Raw genomic sequence first — 14749 nt, 5'->3', positions numbered from 1 at the left:
TGTTTCTCGGCTGGCCTGGGAACGCCTTGGGATTCCCCCGGAGGAGCTGGCCCAAGTGGCTGGGGAGAGGGAAGTCTGGGTCTCCCTGCTTAGGCTGCTGCCCCCGCGACCCGACCCCGGATAAGCGGAAGAGAATGGATGGATGGATGGATGACTGTGAAAATGCTAAAAAAACATTCTACGTTATAGAGCGCAAAGTCTTCAAGAATAGTTTGTTGACAAAGAAACCAAATTATCTTTTGTTATCATAAAATGTGATGTGGGTACTTTTTCAGCACAATAGCATCTATTTTTATGGAATGTGGATGTGAATCCTCCTGTGCTTATGTACTCTTTGTCGTAAGACGTGCTAGAACAATCGTGACCTTACATTTTTGAAAGTGTCATGGCAAAAAGACGAGGCCCAGCTATTTGATTTTTAACAATTTATTCCAAAGAAATCTCAAGCAGGAAGTCAAAGGGGTGAGACAGTTTTAAGTGACAGAATCTGTCTAACCTCAGGTTGTAAGACGATGTCTTTTGTACACGCTTGACAGGAAGAAAGAGCAAAGCATTACTAGAGGGCCTTTTCACTTTGAGAACAATTTGACCTACATCAAGCTGTAAACAGATATGCAGTTCTTTTACACTGAAACGAGACATTTTAGAGGGCGTATCATTATCACTTAATCAAATTTTTCCACAAGTAAAAGTGCTTGAATTGGACTTTGGAATAGGTCGTTTCTGTAAGAACCCTGTGTCGGGGTGCTTCAGTGTGTATGTATCTGCCACCGTAATGCGCTCAGATAAATGGAGTCATGGTGTTCGGTGTCCTGATGGAGGCCGAGCTCTGGAAGAGCAGCTAATTAGGATTCACTTGTTGCTTCAGGGCACTTCAGCAAAATGAGGCCAAACCCTCGCTAACAAGGGCCCCGTTTCTAAGACCTCTTTTTCATGTCTCAAGGAGAGTGCGGAACGAGCGGCACCAACCACTTGGCTGTCAACTCATCCCAGCAAAGAACTCTGAAAGGCACTTTATGTGAACCTGCCACCTGCACTCGAGAGACAGAAAGGTGATGTAGAGGAACCAGCAGGAGTAAGCGATTAATGTGACTGAGGGGGATACAGTTTCTGATGGTTCCTGCTGATAACATGTTCTCAGAGCAAGCAGGAAATCCATCTGTATAGAGAGAGTTGTTGACACAGGCTTAGCACACATGATGTAATCCAGGGGTGTCAAACTCCAGGCCTTGAGGTCCTGGAAGTTTGAGGTTTTTCTGCTCCAACACACCTGATTCAAATGGTGTAATTACCTCCTCACTGAATCATCAAGTTCTCCAGGAGCACGTCCAGAAGTCATCTATTTAAACCAGGTGTTTAAAAGCAAGAACATGTCTAAAACGTGCAGGAGAGCGGCCCCCGAGGAACGGAGTTTGACACATGCATGGTGTGTGTGTGCGTGCGTGCGTGTGTGTGAACATAAGTGGTTCTCAAACTTTTCATACCGCACCTCCCTATAAATCCATGCAACCCATTAACTCAGCAGGACTAAAACAAAATAAGTCAAATTTATCTGTAATCATAAAAAATAGAATCAAACTCAGGACTGACTTTTTTTTTAAATTATTATTATTGTTGGGTTTTTTTTTCTGCTTGAATGAAATTGTGTTAACTCATTTTGGTGACAGTTGGTCTCCAGATTGCTCCTTTTGACATTTTTAAAATGAAGAACAATCAAACAGAACCTTCACTTTGTGGGAACAACATTGACAGAACGGTCCATCGACCTCTGGTTTGCGAAATTTACCAAAACTGTATCTTAAATCTGAAATGAGTGAAACCATAACTGAAAGCTAAAATCAACAAAACCTTTGCTAGAGATTTAAAAACAGCAAAACTGGAGCAAAACGCTAAAATTTGCAAACAATAGCTAAAGGCGAAATGAAGAATAAGAAAACCATATGTGTGTGTGTGTGTGTATATATATATATATATATATATATATATATATATATATATATATATTATATTAGTTGCTGTCCTCTTAAACATGCAGTACAGTAAATGTACAAAAGACTTGTTGTAACCTAGTAGCAAAATATAAGGAGATCAGTGAAGGCTAAAACAATTAAAACTGTAGTTAAAATCTAAAACCATCAACATCGTAGCTAAAGATTCATTAAGCTGTTTTAATTTTAATCTGAACGATTTATACAGGGTTGACTTTTTGGTGTCCCTGTATGGTAAGAGTTTATTTAATAAGGGAGAAAAACCCTGTCGGCTCTGAGTGTTCATTCATCAGTCCATTTCTGTTTTTAAACTCTTTATTTTCATGGTGGATGAGACGATGAGTCCAGCTGTAAGAGGCCCAGGAGATCCTTTAATCAGTACCTTCCACCTGACCTGCAACGTGTTGTTTTCTGATCTAATTGGCTGAACGTTTTCTGCTTCTGTGCCGGTCAGGTTGAACATCCTGCTGGGTGGTATGACGCCTCTGTATTTCCACATCATCAACGTGTGTTTGCACTGCGCTGTTACCTGCCTGCTCATGTACACGTGCGAGTGCTGCGTGTTCGAAAGCCCACGCTTGGCCTTCGTCGCTGCGCTCCTCTTCGCTGTGCATCCCGTCCACACGGAAGCGGTGAGTACGCAGTCTCGCACTATTTGTGTGTCTCTCAAATCCTCTTTCTGCTTGCATTCTGATTGTCTTTTTAACTCAAATGTGGTCATAAACCTCAAGTTACGGTTTTGACAGGTAATTATTTTTATATGCCAATTTGATTGTTGAAGTGTATCAGTGAGTGGTTGAAGTTGATCAGTTTTAAGATGCATCTCAGTGCAGATTCAGTACTATTCTGTGCAGTGACAGGACATATACGGAACAGAAATATAAAAGCAACTCTTCTGTTTTTGCTCCCATTTTTCACAAGCTGAACTCAAAGGTTTAAAACTTTTTCTATGTACACAATAGGTCCTTCTCACTCAGATTGTGCACAGATTTGTGTAATCCTGTGTTAGTATGCACGTCTCCTTTGCCGAGATAATCCATCCACCTCACAGGTGTGGCATATCAAGACGCTGATTTATTTGAAATAAATCATCACAGAAATAGCTCAGTGAAGTGCACCTGGATTAGTGTAAACAAGGTATTGGCCAGACATTCCAGACTAAAAGTACAAACTCAGTTCTGAAAAAGGTTGGGATGTTGTCTAAAATGTAAATAAAAATGGAATGCAATGTTTTGCAAAACTTATATAACCCATATTTTATTCACAATGCAGAGATAAAAGTTGTCCATGGCCACAATGGATTTCCATCATTTGGAATGTGGTCAGGACGGATTTCTATCATCTTTAAAAATGAGAAGGGGGGGAAATAAAAAACAGTTTTTGTTTGTTGTTAAAGCCATCCAATCTAATTATGATACAGGGATTAATCTGACGCTGCTTTCAACAAATAAAGCGAGCCAGAGCAGAGCAGGGCGGGTCCTGGTGCAGGCAGTGTTGCCAGCTTGGAGACCTTGTCGCTATGTTAAGCGAGTTTTCAGACCCCTAAGTGGCTAGTTTTCAAAAAGTGACTTCAATGGTGTTTTTGAAGGCTGACTTGAAAGTAAGTCTGGTTCTTCATTCCAACGAGCAGCGGGTGACCCTCCGTCCCACAGCACTCAAGGGCTCAGTCCTCTCACAGCGTCCCTCCAGCTGCAGTCAGAAGAGGACGGACTCACCCCGCTGCATCCAGGTGGTGCAGAGCTGATGCTGACTGATCCATGGCAGGATGGAAATGTAAAATCTTCTGTCTAACATAAATCACCGCACTAAAAGAATGTTGAGTTTCTCTTCTGGGTCGCTTTAGATCCCAAGCCCAGATAAAGGAGGAGAGTTAAAACTGTGACATTAAAAAAACAACAAGAATTGACAGAATAAACTGCTTGGTTGGTAGTTGGTGTTACTGTTTCCCCTTAATAAATATGTGCAAGAATGTCACTGGACTGATTCCTAATGAAACTGTAAAGCGGTTTTATAGCAAGTGTTTTAATTATCAGAAGTATTCAGTAGTGGTTTGATGCTGATTCCTAGTATATAAACAGTACGTGTGAAAATCTTTCTGAGGCAGAACCCCAATACATTGATTCAACACCAACCTGTAGAAAACGGTTCAGTTCAGGCTGCTGGCTCATCCTGCACTCATCAATGGAGGCGTTGTTCTGCAGGAGGTGCTTTTCTGAACTGTTTTGTTAGATTTTTTTTAAAGGTAAAAATGTGTTACAGGCTAAAATGTGCACTGTCTATAATAATAACGTGCTATTGAAGCAGATAATTTTGAGCCACTTTAAAATGCAAATTAGGCGTATACAATAATGCTCCTCAAAATACGATAATTTTAAGCTGCTGGTACGATATATTAACATTTCCCATCTGGCAACACTGATTCATTCTTCTATTTCTGTCTGGCATAGGGGGTGGGGGGTGGGGGATGCTCGAGTAATATGATTAGGTGTAGGAAAAAATGTATATATATATATTTCAATTTTTTTGCTTTAAATCCTTTAATGGAACATAGTAAACATATCAAAATGTTGAAACAAAAACATTGTTTTTTCTAAATTAAGGTCATTTTTAATTTGATGGCAGTGTAACAAATAAACAATAATAAAATTGGAAGTTAGGTCGGCTCGGATGTTAGCTTTAGCTGAGTTTATTCTTGTCATTCTTGGGGTTTGGGAGCCAGTTGAAGGACCTTTTTAATATCACATGAAAGACAACTTTACTTTAGGTGAAATCAGATTTATTTACAAATTTACTTATAAAGAAATCAGCAAATGAGTTGGTTAACTTTGTGGCAAAAGAGTGATTGATTAATGGATCATGGAAATGATGTTCAGATATCAAAAACATTAACTAATTACTCTGTTTAATTCATTAAAATGGGACGAGAAGAAATTGAAGCTAACTAATTAAATAAAGAAAACCAAAATAAGGAAGTATTGTCATTCTAATGAGTCTGTTATCAACTCCAGAATATTAATAAAATGATGTTATTCTGAACATGACCCATAACTACAGGAAGTAAATGGGGCAATCTGACAGTTTGATGAAAACTTTCCACCGTTTAATGCAGTTCAAACAATGCACACACTGAAGAGGTGTTTTGTTTTTGTTTGTTTTTCACAAACCATTCCATCTCTAGTTTAAACACAGATCAGGTTCTACTTACAATTCTAAAGCTACTACACTTGATAATGAGCCAGGGACAATGGTAGGAAGGGTGGTGTGAATTTTCTTTTAATAGAAACTTTAGTAGTAGACTAATCAGTCAGATTTTTTTTTTTCCCATCCGTTTCCCATGGGTGCACCTCCAGAACTGGGCTGCAGGGTCATGTTTTACTTCACCTGCTCTAGTTTGCTCACTTGTGAACGTCTCTGCATTCATTTATTATAATAACACGCAGCAAATTCAAACAAAGACCTCAGCTGCATAAATGGAGCATCTCAAGCAATTTAAAGCCTGGAACTTCACACACTCCAGTTTTGAGTTGAGAAAGCTCCACTGATGGGAAGAGAAATGTCTCCAACTACAGAATAGAAGTCCAGTCACCTTTTATTTTTTTGCTTGCTTGTATTGTAGCACTCCAGCAGTGATACATTCTGTGCCCTCATTCATCCGATACCAAGTGAATATAAGACCAGTATTCACAATTTGTCAAATATTTTAACCATTCAAGGAGCCCATACAGTTTCAGGAAAGGGAGAGCAGTGTCATGTTTAACAATAATATGCTAAATCTCAGTATTTTCTTGACTATTAAATGACTGATTATTGTTTCCCCGATTAATTCACTGACTATTTGCATTTAAAACCAAAGATGGATTTTAGGCAAAATGTTTAGGCAAATAATTCTTTACTGCAACTAATTGAATTTGCTAAGATGAAATCAGTACAAAGTAGAAAATGACTGTTTTATGCAGGATACCCTTCCTGACTCAACCTGGGCTCAAAGCCGCAGCCTTAAGATGTCAAGACTGCATCGCTGACCACTGAGCTGCCACATGCTTAAGAGAATCACTTTAAGAATAACCTAAATAGTGACCTGTATCACAATATCAGTCTCATTTTCTTGAGGGGGAGAATTGTCTTGCTTTTTAATCATGTTGCTTTAGATTCAAGCTTTTAGTGTCTAATTTATGTTCAGGTTTCTTAATATCCCATTTTAAGGTTGAGTTCTGCTCTTGGACTGGTTCTTTTCTTTTTTAGCCGTTCTGTTGTAGATTAGCTGCTGTGTTTGGGATCATTGTTCTGTAGCATCATGACCCAGTTTGGTACAAGCTTCAGCTGTCGGACAGATGGCCTCACATTTGACTCTAGAATCCTTTGGTGTACAGAGGAGTTCATGGTTAACTCAATGACTGCATGATGCTCAGGTCCTGTGGCAGCAAATCGTCAAACATGGCATTGGGCATTTTGGACAAATATATCCCTCTTTGGTCTGATCTGTTCAAAGGACATTGTTATCACCGCTGCCAAAGGCTCCATTACCACTGGGAACACTGAGGCCTTGACTCTCCACAGTTTCTATTTTTCCTCATTCAGCCCTTAGTATTCCTGCAGCCTTTGTATTCTGTTATGCCTGTGTGTGTGTGTGTGTGTGGTTGCCTGGCCTATAAGCCAATGCTTCAAACTGTACGTGTGTGTGTTTCAGGTATCTGGTATCGTGGGAAGAGCTGATGTTTTGGCCTGTTTGCTTTTTTTGCTGACATTCCTCTCCTATATTAGGTAAGACCGTTCTTGTTTGTAACAGTTAAACTATTTTTAATAAATTTACCATGCCTAAATAGTTTGAAAAAATATCCTGACTAACAGAGTAAGTGGTTTTAAGCTTACTTACTAACAAATGCTTTATAAAATGGAAAAATACAACATTTGATCACATTTACAAGGTCACATGTGAAGATATAATAACAGTAGACTATTCATTTGTTGTTTTCCCCAAGGGGACACCATTTGTTGAGATTTTGATGAAATGCGTGTGACATGCTTTGGTCCAAGTTCCACAGAGATACTTTAGAGCAGCTCCTCTTTAAACCAGTTCACTTAAAGACAGGGTTGAATGGTTAGACTGAGACATTTGAATCCACTGAACTCCTCTCTTTTTAAACTTTTTTACTGCATGATACTACTATACATACCAAAACCAAACATTTAAGGATGCACAAATATCACTTTCTTTTTTCAAACCAAACCATAAGTATTTGCATTTGAGTACTTGCCAATACCAAGTACTGATAGGAGGATAATAAACACCATTATACTTCTTACAATTACTTTGAAAATGTGTTTGAAAGTCAGTGGTCTGTACATCGTGTTGGAATCTTTTAATTGGCTGGTTGAGTTGCCCCTGAATATGTTCAAGGTAGGAGTAGGCTAAGCTGAGTTGTTTAAAATGTCCAACTATTTTTCATCTGACTGCCACAGCATCAGCCACACTCCTCTGACAAAAGGCCCTCGTTAACCAGCAGCAGGAGGGTGTATGCAACATATGGCAGGCTGCTGTTTCCCACTGCTGTTAGCAAATGATAGTGTGTGATGCTGCAAAAGTTGGCATTGATCCAATACCAGGTAAATGCAGGGCCAGTAGCACTCATATTGAGTCAATACAACACTTTGGCCTTATAAGGACCTATACAGTTTCATGTACTATAAACAGTGCGTCACGTTTTACTATCAGTATGCTAAATCTGAAAACATTTCCATGACTATTAAATTACTGATTTTTGCTTTCAACTGTTAGCTGACTATTTGCATTTTAAAACCCAGGATGGAGATTAGGCAAACTAAAAATTAAATCAGTACAAAGTGGAGAATGAATGTTTTAGAATATATATTCTTCTTGGGTTTTTGGGGTCAGAAACAAAATAATAAAACGTATATATTTCCCTTTTCATTGCACAGGAGCAACATGCTGAAAATAGAGTTAAATGAGTTTAAGTATTCATACCAACACACTAGTACTGATTCGATCTAAAACCAACATTGGTATTGATAATATCAAAACTTGGATCGATTCATATTCCAACTCTTTGACCTTGCCAATTGTTTTGTTGTTGTTTGTTTTGTTTTTTTTGCATGAGGGTGGGGAACATGTTCTCACAACACAGCTTGAGTGATGTGCTGCGCGGTTCTAGTTCATGACATTTGTCTGCACTGCTGCCACACAAACAAATTAAAGTGGTGGCGATATCTTTCACAAGAAAGAAACTTAAGAAAACGACTTCTCCCCCAGTACCCAAGGAAACATTCGCATTCATTTTTTTTTTTTAAACAAACTTATTTTATCACGTAGTTGTTTGTCCCAATTGGTGCATGTCTTTCCCTTTGCAGAACTGTTTGTTTTAGTGTCCATTTTGGACTGAGGGGTTCCTATGCTGTGTCAGTCCTTGGTGTTTCATTGGAGCAAAGCAAAAGTTGTGCTGTATTCCATCTTTTCCCATCACTGAGGATGAATGAGCTCAGGCCAGTCTGCTGCTGTACTTACAAAGGATCATTGTGCTAGGTCTCTCCATTTCCAACATGAAAAGATTTGCACAATTTGACCATAGCTCAAACCGTGACCTTGATAGGTTTGGCTCTGCTCTCTAAGCTAAAGTGTTTCTACAACAAGCCAAAAGTGCACTTTGCACAATCAAACATGGTTATACTGTCCATTACCCTTAGGTGGAGGCAGGATGTCCAGCTTTGTCCTCATTGGTCTTCCTCTGAGGAGCTGAAAAGGGGATTCACCAATTGTGGCATGAGATGAAGCCCTGTAGCTGTGAAGCATTTCAGTAACTGCAGGCTTCCAGGATCGTTGTGTAGTTTGTGCTGCCTGAATGGTGTCTCTGAGCACTTTTGTTTCGGTTTCAAAAAAAGGCTAAATAATAGTTATTATATGTTGGTCCAAATCTGCCTCTTTTCTTCTCAGAAGTGTACTCCATTAGAATCATAAATGTGGAGATGGCTGCCAAGGTGAATACAAAGTGGGCTGCCACTTATCATTCATAAATGATATGCTACATTCACTTCTGTCAGCCCGCCCCAGGGCAGCTGTGGCTACAATGTAGCTTACTGCCATCAGTGTGTGAATGTGTGGATGAATGGGTGAATGACTGTAGTGTAAAGTTCTTTGGGGTCCTTGAACTAGATAAAGCGCTATATAAGTGCAAGCCATTTACCATTTACCATAAATCACAAACCTTTACAGAATATATCAGCTGTGTTAGCTCAATTACTCACTTATTGTCTTACTCAGAAGCTCAATGATGAGTTCACTTTCAGACTCCTGAGGAGTTGCAAGTTTAAATTACTTCAGCAACTAATAAATACATTTGCAATTTGGAAGTTAAGTTGGTACGTTTACCACAGCTTTGCATAAGATGCACAATGTAAAATACTTTATTTAGGCATTGACTGTAGAGATATCTCTGCTTGTGTTGCAATATTTCCACGCAGTCATCATGCACAGTAGCATAAAAGATGAAAACTTCCCCTTTCTTGTTCAAACAAATAAATGCAGCTACCTGTCAAATGTGAACACAGAAAACAATATTTTTTTTTCTTTTGTGTTGTTTTAACTTTTTGATTCAACAAATGTCCTTGAGATTTTGTGCTATAGTTTTGAGGCTTCATTACCCATCTAGTACTTGAACTGATGATCATCGTTTTCTGTTGTTTCTCAGGAGTGTGGGCGCGTGTGTCTCTGAAGATATCCTGCCCTCCACAGCTTCTCTGTGGTCTCTGTTCATCAGTTTGTTGTTGGGAACCTGTGCCATGCTGGTGAAAGAGACGGGCATCACTGTGTTTGGAGTGTGCCTACTCTACGATGCCCTGGTACTCTGCTGCAAGCCTCTCATACAGTAAGAACAAAGGCTTTTCCCTTCTTTCTATATATTTTTTTCTGCTTGTCTGTTACGTGAGTTATAGATTTCTCAGTGTGCACATAGATCTTGTAGGAATGATTATGAGTCCAAGCCCACGGAGGCAAGGGAATGCGGCTGCAACACAGCAGCATTTCCATGCCTGAAGCATGGGGGAGGGGGGAGGAATTTTTTTTTTTTTTTTTTTGCTTGTTGTAGTCAGACACAGCTGCTTTTCTTCTGGTCAAGTAGAGGGAAAAAATTATGGAATCATGAGGAAAAACACTGCCATTAGTGCTTTGTTGCACCACCTCTGGCTTTGATAACAGCTTGAATTCTAGGAGATGTGGACCTAACTAATGACTAACAGTATCATGACTGTGGAAATTCACACGTTTTCTTCAGGCCGTGATCTTTATAAATTTCACTGGGCTAGCACCAAGCAAAAGTTCCAGCATCATCACCTTTCCCAGTGGAGATTTGTGATTCATCACGGGAGATCGCTTTCATCTTATCCCACTGTCACCTCGTTCTTTTCTGTTTGGGTGTTAATGATGGTTTCCGTTTAACTTTTCTGGATGTAAATCCCATTTCTTTTAGGTAGTTTCTTACATTTGGTCACAGACATTGACTCCACTTCGTTCTAATTTGTTTTGTTGTTCATTTTCTGTTTTGAAGACATTTTGCTTTAAGTTTTCTATCTTGATGCTTTGATGTGTTCCTTGACTGACCAGCATGCTTCCCTTTAACAACCTTCCCATTTTCTTTGTTCTTGCTCCAGATTTTAGATACGCATGAATGGGAACAACCAACATCTTTTGCAACATTTCATGATGATTTACCTTCTTGATGTTTCATCTCCTTTGTTTCAACTGACATCTCTCACATTGGAGCCATAATCTGCTTTGTGCAACAGCTCTTCAAGGTGTGAGCTCTTTTTTTTAACTGAAGACTAATTAGTAGATTTAATGTGATGCAGGTGTTTTTTGGAACTGCAAATTGCAGAGTGATTCCATATTTTTTTCATCTACTTGGATCTTAAAAAAGGGTTTTGTATCTGACTACAGCAATTATATTTCTCTCTCTCTTAATGCCTGAAGGTTGGAATGTTAAAAAATGTGGCACGTCTGTGATTTATTGTTTTATACACAATTAAACAGTTGAAAGACCATCCTCCTGCTAATTCCATCATTTTTGCCAGGGGTTGTAAATCAGAGGTTAGTGAAGACGGATTGTTTTAATATGAAGACAAGCTTTTTCTGACAGAGTCCTGCAGGGACATATGGGAGTGTGTGTGTGTGTGTGTGTGTGTGTGCTTTAGAGGAAATGTGATTAATGAGCAGCTTTGGACACTTCAGGCCAGATCTTTCAGGGAGAAATGCACACAGACTTTCAGAATAAAACTCTTCCTGCTATAACACATTTTAAAATTAAGCTCTAAAATTCTGTATGTCTTTCTGTCCCTGAAAATACTCCTCTCCTGGGTTTTATGCAAGTCATATTTGACCTAATCTGGTAGACTGATTAGGGTGTTGGGTGAGTGTGCATTTGCTTCAGTGCACACCACCATGATTATGATGCAGAACATAAAAGAACCGAGGGGTATGAAGTATTTTAAAAACATGACAAAGTCTGTTAAAATATTTTTGACTCTTTTATATTTAGATGACCCTCCAGCAAACCATTGGATATTTTCTACATACATCTACAACTGATTAACTTTTGGAGCCAAAGCCAGCTGCCCTTAGAAAACAAAAGTTACTATGACTTAGTCCATTTTACAGATATTAAGTTACAAATTTGATGTTGTAGTAGCTGTGAGTCATTCACAACACATGCTCCAAGTGCTACTCAACATGTTCACCAAAACAGCTAAAACTCCATCCTTTCTTATTACTGTATTTTCCCCACTATAGGGTGCACTGTCAATGAATGGTCCATTTTCAAACTTTTGTCATATATAAGGCCCACCGGACTATAAGGGGCATTAAGCGAAACAAAACAACCCCGTCTTTTCGGAGAATACTGCACCGACATAAGCGTCAAGTATAAACTCCTATACCTCGCGGTTCGTGTGCCATGCACGGAGCCCTGCGTGACTGTAACTGAGCCTTAATGCTGCAAGCAGTGCGGCTTTGTCCTACTAAAACATTACGACTTCTTACATATAGAAGGTGCTCTGGATTATAAGGCGCACTGTCGTTTTTTGAGAAAATTGAAGGCTTTTAAGTGCGCCTTATAGTCTGGAAAATACGGTAAATGATCTTAGTCTAAAGCTCTGGCAAGGAATGCAGCAAGTGATATAAAACCCTTTCAGAAATGGTAGGCCTTTAGTTTGATTTATTTTTTTGACTGTGATGTCCAGGTAATAACTTGGCTGCTTGCATAGGGTCACGTTAATTTCGTAGGTGGTCCTTCAGCATGCCTCAGGTTCGTGTTTGTGTTCAGACTGTCAAACTAATGTGGATAAAAGGGTTGGAGACCAGCTCTGAAGGTGGTCTTAGTGAAGACGTCTTTGTTGTGTTTTGAGAACCTTCACATCTGTATTTAGTGTCATCCAAGTGTGAGATCAGATTGCCCAGTACAGCTGTTTGTGTTGAATATATTGACTTGTAATGTGTTGTATTGCTTTTTGCTGCTTGTGCATCTTTAACACGTCAGATTGAAAGATGTTGAAAAGCAGTAGACATTATAACCCTTGTACATTGCAAACATTTTGTATTTTTTCAGTTTGCATTTGGGTTTTTGAGTTTTTACTTCATCTTTTGTCAATCAACAAACTGTTTTTTCCAGTGCAGTGGTAGTCAGATGGATAACCTTGTTTATTTTCTCATGGTAACTTCTTCAGCATCTCAGCTTGTTGTTCTTCCTCTGAATACATCAAACCTCAGCAGACACAAAACAAAGGCTCTGTAAAAATACAAAAATTCCACAGGGAAAACAAAGGAAGAGTAGGGGAGACGAATGGATGAGACAAAGTGTGAGACATATTGTTTCCATGAAGTTTTAAAAAACTACACCTGTTTGAAACACCTCAAAGTGACAGGGTGTTGATTGGATTCTTCATTCTTTCCTTTCCATCTGTCTCACCTCCCCTTTGTTTCCTGTTTTCCTGCAACCAGAGTTACTTTCTTCTTATTATTTTCTATCTTGTGCTAATGGACAGGAAAGTGTGACAGGGTAATGGCTTTGGATGTCGTGTCATTCAGAATAATTAAGCTGACAAACAAAGTCAGAGTACTGTGTGCTTTCACAGATCACCAGTGCTGTTGCTTATAATGCCACTTTTTAAATCCTGCTTGTTTAGGATTTTAGTTCATGTTTAATAGTTTTTTTTCTGTCAGGGTTTATACATGTTGAAATTCTTGAATATGCTTAAATTTGAATGTGGTATTTTCAAGATTTAAAAGGGCTTGAATACTACATTAATTACAATTACAGAGCTAGATTTGTTTCTGACTGCTATTAAAAACTAAAGAACTTATTGTATTTCATTGGTTTAAAAACAACAGTATGAAAACAGCAGTATGGTTTTATGCCAAGAAAGAGCACCACAGGTGCCATCTTTGCTTGGATGAAGCTAATGAATAAGTACAAAGAGACTCAGAAAGAACTTCATTGTGTTTTGGAGGATTTTAAAAAAAGCATACGACAGAGTCCAGAGAGAAGAACTGTGGTGTTGTATGAGGAAATCTGGAGTGGCAGAGAAGTATGTTAGACTGGTACAGGACATGGATGTGGACATCAGGACAGTGGTGAGGTGTGCTGTAGGAGTGACAGATAACTTCCATGTGGAGGTGGGAACGGGGAGCGTGGTAAAGAGGTGAAGAAGAGAATCTAGGCAGAATATGAGTGACTGGAAAAAAGATTCAGGAGTAATCTGTGACAAAAGGGTGTCAGCAAAGGTTAAAGGAAAGGTTTACAAACAGTGGTGAGAGCAGCTGTGTTGTATGGTTTGGAGATGGTGGGACTGACAGACAGGAGACAGAACAGGAAGTGGCAGAGCTGAAGGTGTGACGAGGATGGACAGGATTAGGAATGAGGTCATCAGAGGTACAGCACAGGTTGAAGGACTGGGAGATAAAGTTAGAGAGGCCAGACTGAGATGGTTTGGACATGTGCAGAGGAGGGACAGGGGGTATATTGGTAGAAGGATGTTAGAGATGCAGTTAGAGAGGACATGGAGGGAGTTGGAGTGAGGACAGAGGACGCAGAAGACAGAGTTAGATGGAGAAGGATGACTCGCTGTGGAGACCCCTGAAAAGGGAACAGCCTAAAGAAGAAGAAGACACCACTGGTGAGGCCTAAAGATGAATGATACAGTTCAGTTGATCTTTCTGTCTTGTGCTCCTCAGTTACCTGTTTGGTTCCAAACTCAAGGGCCTCCCTCACATCTGCATCCCCTTCTTAAAACGAGCTGGCCTCATCTCTGGCTATGTGAGTATTTTTATAATCATTTTTAAAAATGTATTTATTACCTTCCCATCCATGGTAAAAAGTAACTACACGTAACTTAGAACTTTGACATTGACACTGCAGACATTATTGATGCCAACAGTTAGAGCTGCTGATTTAACTTGCAGTAAAACCTTTTGAATGTGGCTTAGCAAAAACAAAATCAACACTCCAGTATTTACCAGGTAAAAGTATATTGCCAAAAGTGTACACATAATTTGTAATAAATGATCAAAATCTTAAGAAGCTAAAATAAAACAAAAAAGACATTTAGTATTTTTTTTGTTCACATTGCAAAGAGCCACTAATGTTTTAATGATGTTCATAAACATCCGTTTAAGAATAAGAAAATTGACATACACAATTTTTGTCCTGTTTACCTCAAGACGATCGGTATTTCTTTTTTACGACATCATTATTCTGTCAGTA

General features: G+C 39.1%; 1 protein-coding gene across 2 annotated transcripts in view; it reads left to right on the top strand.

Annotated features, from left to right (window-relative positions):
* The window catches only part of tmtc1 (transmembrane O-mannosyltransferase targeting cadherins 1), a 42447-nt gene that overhangs the window by 4452 nt on the left and 23246 nt on the right, over nucleotides 1-14749 (top strand). For both annotated transcript variants that reach the window (XM_017432590.3, XM_037981213.1), the window contains exons 2-5: nucleotides 2443-2620; nucleotides 6676-6749; nucleotides 9689-9865; nucleotides 14221-14302. In XM_017432590.3, the coding sequence (XP_017288079.2) occupies nucleotides 2443-2620; nucleotides 6676-6749; nucleotides 9689-9865; nucleotides 14221-14302 (511 nt within the window). The remainder of the gene's footprint in view (nucleotides 1-2442; nucleotides 2621-6675; nucleotides 6750-9688; nucleotides 9866-14220; nucleotides 14303-14749) is intronic.

Source organism: Kryptolebias marmoratus, linkage group LG18, assembly GCF_001649575.2.
Source record: "Kryptolebias marmoratus isolate JLee-2015 linkage group LG18, ASM164957v2, whole genome shotgun sequence".
Taxonomy (NCBI): domain Eukaryota; kingdom Metazoa; phylum Chordata; class Actinopteri; order Cyprinodontiformes; family Rivulidae; genus Kryptolebias; species Kryptolebias marmoratus.
Note: the sequence above shows the minus strand (reverse complement) of the source record. Positions and strands in the feature narration are given on the sequence as shown.